Source organism: Alexandromys fortis, unplaced genomic scaffold (assembly GCF_014885135.2).
Source record: "Alexandromys fortis isolate MF-2015 unplaced genomic scaffold, M_Fortis_MF-2015_v1.1 scaffold_8_9099976_23576923, whole genome shotgun sequence".
In the NCBI taxonomy this organism is placed as follows: domain Eukaryota; kingdom Metazoa; phylum Chordata; class Mammalia; order Rodentia; family Cricetidae; genus Alexandromys; species Alexandromys fortis.
In genome coordinates this window covers 11,369,007-11,375,104 of record NW_026067899.1, presented here as the reverse complement: position 1 = coordinate 11,375,104, position 6,098 = coordinate 11,369,007, and the positions used below count along the sequence as shown (strand labels likewise).

The 6,098-nt window shown below is 43.3% G+C and overlaps 1 protein-coding gene across 5 annotated transcripts in view; it reads right to left on the bottom strand.

Moving 5' to 3' along the window:
- The window catches only part of Wdsub1 (WD repeat, sterile alpha motif and U-box domain containing 1), a 34,252-nt gene continuing 28,154 nt past the window's right edge, over nt 1-6,098 (bottom strand). For 4 of the 5 annotated variants that reach the window (XM_050123335.1, XM_050123371.1, XM_050123361.1 and 1 more), the window contains exon 11: nt 993-1,394. In XM_050123335.1, coding sequence (XP_049979292.1) covers nt 1,237-1,394 — 158 coding nt within the window. In that variant the 3' untranslated portion in view covers nt 993-1,236. Of the gene's footprint in view, nt 680-992; nt 1,395-6,098 lie in introns of those variants that run through there. The other variant, XM_050123343.1, reaches the window with a different exon arrangement.

Here is a 6,098-nt window from a genome sequence, read left to right as displayed (position 1 = left end):
GTGAACATTGAGAGAATTATAAAACAAAAATGCCTCTAACCTGTAAGACCCACTTGCCCAATGCAGGTAACTTCCAGAATGCTGGGGGCTATTCTTACAATTGCCTGGTCTTCACAAACCCTGCGCTTTCCCTTCTGTGAACAAGCTTGCTTGCCCAGGAGTGCACATAGGCAGGAAGTATGTGCCTTGTGACGTTTGTCCTTACACACCCCGGACTAACATAATTCGGTGCTGCGTTTTGAAAGTGCTCTCTGATGCAGTCCTGCTGGCAGTATTTTTATGGTCTGGGCTTGTTCAGAGATTCGCCATTCTGACCAAGAATAAATGTTAGTTAATGAGAGGCTTTGTCAAACACTGACCCGGTACGTACCCCTGATTCCCAGAGTAAGGCTTTAATTCTTCATTCTGTTGTTCTTGGATACTTTGTGATTGTTTGGGGGCCTGAGCGAACAGGATAAAGGCTAAAGACAGTTCTGCTCCCTGCCCTGGCAGTTTGGTTGCAGTGAGCCTCTCACTGATGGCTCCGCTCCTGGGAACTACTTCAGCAGGCATTTGAGAGGCCAGTACAGACCGCCACCGTGAACTTCAGGTCCTGTGTGACAGATTCAGATCCGGTGCTGGTGGTGTAGCAGGTACCGGGCGGGCTGACTGGACATAAGTTCTCCCATATTGGGAATGCCTAAGAATTCCAAGTTTTGAAGGGAAGGTGGTTTGTCACTTGATGTATTTCACCGAAGTTAATGGCTATCTGACCTAGTTTACATCCGAGGTTGAATAATGGAGAAAAATCCTTCCACTATACAAATTTACACCCGAACAAAATTGCTATTCAACATGCCTGGAGTGATTTTTTTTCTGATTTATTGAACAATTTACAATTATATTGTGAAAATTCTATTATAAAACTATTGAATGGCTGTTATCCAAGATGGAAACAGTCACAGAATCTAGGCTGTGGCCTACACCAATCAGAACACATTTAGGCACTGCAATTCAAAGTCACAGTAAAGTTTTATTTCTATACACTTTCCTGTTAGTGCAAAAAATATTTTCACTTTGATAGAAACAGCAATGACTTTAGATGTGTAATTCTATGTTTTAAGGATAATAATTGACAGGTTTTTTTAAGTAACTGAATTTAACATGTCTTTTCCTTCTATTTTGCTTTTGTAATGCCCAGTTAGCATTGAATGACATCACTGAGAAAAATGTATCTGATACCATATATGATGCAGTTCATTTCTGATGAGTCTCCAGCCATCGGTTGATGGCCATTTTCAGAGTCCTGTTTGGTGTCAGTACCAGCGAAGGAAGAACCAAGTTTGTCATGGGGCTTGTGCGTTTCTTTTTGTGGATCCAATTTTCCATTGCTTCTCTCTCATAGGAATAGCCATCTGGAAGAAAAAAAAATTAATTATTTGAAAAAAAGATCGGTAAACAAATCGTCATCTTACTTTGCCTGTACCATGTCTAAAATACCTCTTCCACAGCAGATGGCTCGTCCCCCGGAAGGTGTACTAAGGCTGGGTTGTGCTGTGTCAGAACACAACAGCCGACGTCAGAAACTATGCTCGAATGAAGATAAATTTTGGTAAGGTAGAGGGAAGAAAAGAGCCTTAATGATAACCCAGCGAAACTCTTCCAGGTAATGAACAGCACTGGAGTTAGAGACGACAGAATACGACCAGAACAGATGGTTCTGAGCTGAGCGGTTTGCTTTCTTTGACATGTGTGGTGAACAATGGGACGCAAACTTGTGGGCCCCCAGGAGGGGAGACCAGTGTGAGCTTGGAGTTCCTGCTCCACTACTTTCACTGCTGAGCTTGCACTGTTTTCCCCCAGGCTGAGATGCTTGCTTCCCTCCCTATGCTAAATCTATGAAACCTGCATTTGTTGAAAACAGAAAACAGAACCATCCTCCTGCCTCCCCATGGGAACATGACAGCCTTGCATTCATGGGGCTTCAGCCGTGATTACACTTTTGTTGACACTTCAGCTTTGTACGGCTAATAACTGTGTAGTTGTACATGGTGTGTAACCCTTCTGTTGAAAGAAGCAAATCTGAACAGTTTCTATTTTGTGGGTATTCTCAACACTGCTGTCTGTGCCCAGCTTCTCCTGTGAACCTGGACACGCACACCTAGGAGTTATAACATAGGTATAAGTTTTGGGAAACTGCCAAGTTTATCTCAACAACAGCCATAGCATTTTAAATTCTCACCAACGACATAAGACTCCATTTTCTGTCCATTCTGCCAACACTTATTTTCCCCAACGCTTTGAGACTAAGCCATCAGCTAACATGGCTGCAGTGTGGCTCTGAGTTGTGAGTTGTATTCCACTGATGACCATAATGACACTGAGCATGCTGCCCAGTTGTAAGGCGGTTTATTCAAACTATCTGCCTTTTTCTTTTAGACATGATTCCACTATGTAGCCCAGGCTGACCTCAAGCTTGCAGCCATCCTCCTACCTCCCCACCACTGGAATGACAGGCATGTACCACCATACCCTGGTTATTCGCCCACTGCTAATGACCAAATGTTGAGTTATAACAAGAGTTTAAGAAAAACTCCATTCTGTTGTGAAAGCTGAAGTTGTTAACACCCCGTTCACTGATTAGCAGCAGTAAGGTTTGTGCAGTTTGGTGTCTCTACTCAGTACCGCTGACAGGTCCATGACTAATTCCTGTGCCCAATAGGCCAGAGAAATGTGTTAAATGTGTTTTAGCTTAAGTAAAGGACCTTTAAAATCTCCTGTCATCTGCTGCTGTAACAGAACGCTTTGTGTTGCCTCTTGTGTACACAGTTAGCATCTATGGAGGCTTTGCATTCAGACAGAAGCTAAACTTTCTGTTTTTAAGTTTTGAGTCCGCTCTTGCTGCTGTTCTGGTCAGAGGTGTGAACAGTCTGTCACTGCTTTCTCCTCCCACTGCCTGGAGCTGCTGCTGGCAACTACGCTGGCCATGCTCACCAAGAGGCGAGGTCCACGGTTTTAGGCAGCGTTCTTGTCTTCTGTTTTCTTGGGATCTGGATTCTGGCTCTTAAGACCCCTTCACTTAGCGGCAACTGTCTTGTTTCAGACTACAGGTAGATTATGCTGAACTTAACTTTATTTCTATGGTCACAGATTCTTTCACTATGGAAACTGCTTTAGGAATTTATTGCTTCTTCCTCCTTCCCCTGCCTCTTCTTAGACAGGGTTTCTTTTGTGTAACAGTCCTGGCTGTCCTGGAGCTCAATGTGTAGATCAGGCTGGCTCAAACTCAGAGATCCGTCTGCCTCTGCCTCCTGAGTGCTGGGATTAAAGGTGTACACCACTACTAGGCAGCAATTTCTTTTGACCTACTGGTTACATTTTTTTCTGTTTGTTTGGTTTTCTCTGTATAACAGTCCTGGAACTCCTTTTGTAGACCAGGCTGGCCTGGAACTTACTAAAATCCACCTGCCTTTGCCTTCCAAATGATAGGATTGAAGGTGAGCACCACCACTGCCCAACCACTTTTTTCTTTAAAAGGAATAAAGACATTATAAGATAGTGTCCATTTGGTTCCTATTTATGATATAAATTCCTACATCCATATTTAATAAGTTTTCTTTTTTTAATATTTATTTATTTATTGTGTATACAATATTCTGCCTGTGTGTATGCCTTCAGGCCAGAAGAGGGCACCAGATCTCATTACAGATGGCTGCGAGCCACCATGTGGTTGCTGTGAATTGAACTCAGGACCTTTGGAAGAGCAGGCAGTGCTCTTAACCACTGAGCCATCTCTCCAGCCCTGTAAGTTTTCTTTAATAAGTAAGATTTTCATGTTCTCTCCTCTGGAGAGAGAGCCTGCCTCAGACTGAGAGGTTGAGGAAAACGTCATCTTCATATGTATTCACAGATGTCAGCATGCACACACACATTCACACACAACACAGGTTTCAAGCTGTCCTACCAGAGTCATCCCAAAGCAGAACCCCAAGGGTCACCACCAGAGTGTTCACACAGACCACACTGCCTCCCAGAAAACCAAGTCCCTGAAGAAAGGCTACTAAAAACAGGTGCAGCTGTTGGTTTTTCAGTTAAATTTACATAAGAAGTGAAATACAATATGTAATTGAGCTCAAACATGTCACTGGGGAAAACTTGTTTATTTTCACTACATGTAAAGGTTTCATCTTTCATGTGTGTACAGGTTTGAGGGACATACCCAGCAGGCCTGATACAAGCAAGGCAAGTGTTACCATGGAGTTATATCCCCAGCCTTGACCTAAGACTCTAAGCTTTCCACAGAATGAAGACCTGGGGCGGACTGCTCAGTGGTAACATACTTGAAGACCCCAGTTTGGATACCAAGAACCATGTAAAGCCAGGTGTAGTCAGGCACAGCCATGCTCCTATGGTGAGATAGGTGGAGACAGGAGAAGCCACAGAAGCTTGGTGGACACAGCTGAGGAAGAAGAAAGGTCGGGACCAAAGGTCTGAGGCTGTCCTCTGACCTTTCATGTATTCACATGTACAACACGCGCCCACACAGAAGCGCTTGGCTATTTAAATGGGCACGCTCCCATCTTGTTTCTCCATCAGTTACTGATTTGTGTAAGTATGTGTGTGGAGGCTGGAGGACAGCTTGCAGGAGCTGACCTTGTCTTTCACCAAGTGGGTCCTAGAGGTCAAACTCAGGTCATCGGGCTTGGCCAGCCATATCCCAATTTTCTATTTTGTATGTTCCTATTCCTAGAATGAAGGTACTTCTAAGAGGGATGGCTGACATGCATGCAGGCTTAACACTGAAAAGTTGAAACTGACAGATTCCAACCTATGTTTTTCTAATGAATCTATGAAAGCACCGTGGAAAATATTTAATACTCAATATGCAGCTGATAGCACTTCATTATGAAGGAACTATGATGTATATTCACCCTGTACATCAGGCTGACTTTATGAGGTCATGCAGCTAGATAACAGTACTGGAATGTAAACCCAGGCAGCCTGGCTCCAGGTCTATAATGATACTCTACATGCTACATGCAACTTTGGGGAATGACTCAGTAAATGAAGTTTTTAGCACAGTCTCAGTGGGCAGAGAACAGTGTCAGCAGAGCAGTCGCTGAAGGTCAACAGGAAAGGTGGAAGGGACCAAGACACCTGACGGTTTCCCATAAAAACGCCACTCAAGAGAACAATTGCATGCCAAAGACCAAAGACATGCCTTAAAGCAACACACAGGAACTAATTCAGTGTACATGAACTCAACTGGAGTATGATTCCCCAATGCGGACGCTCTGGATAACAAGCAGAGTGGCCAGACCTGGGATAGCAGATTCTTAGTATCATGAATTCTGTGCATGAAATTAACTTTTTAGAAAAATCAGTGTCAGTAAATTATGAATGAAACAGGCCCAAAAGGAAAGGGACCCAGCAGAGGGTACCTGACCAGTGCCGAGTTACCAGTTTTACATTCACCCTAATCTTTCACAAGTTCACAATCCTAGATACAATATCAGCCTTTATCACATAAGAAAAGGGATCCAAGACTTAGTAGAGGGCAAAAATGAACAAGCTATATTAAAACTGAGCAAAAAGGCAAATGACTGAAAAACTTATATTTAAGTGAAGTAGTGATGCTTATCAGGACTTTAAAAAAAAAACAAACCAGTGTTTTAATTCCCAAACTAAGAACGGAAGGAACTTCCTTCACTTGAAGGAGGGCAGCAAACACTGACCGAGGGCTGAAAGTCAGGATGCTCTTCCTCTCGGGGAATCTCATGGTAAAAATGTCTGTTCTCCTTGTCTCTGTAACTTTATTGTTGGCTTGTGTGACCAGAAAGAAAGAAGCTGCAAGTGAGAAAGGAGGAAAAGGCAGCTGTCTCCTGGCACAGATGCGATCCAAGTTAGATGCAAAGCAAACCTACTCCTACGCCTGTTATGAAGCTGTTACCAATGGATGTAGCAGTCACAGGACATAATGCCAATATACCAAGCCCAGTCCTATTCCCACATACAACTGCAATAAAGTGTAAAACCACAGTAGTAGAAAATACCAAGAAATTTTAACAAAAGAAAAACTGCAAAATCTATACAGCAAAACGGCGTTACTAGGAGAGAAA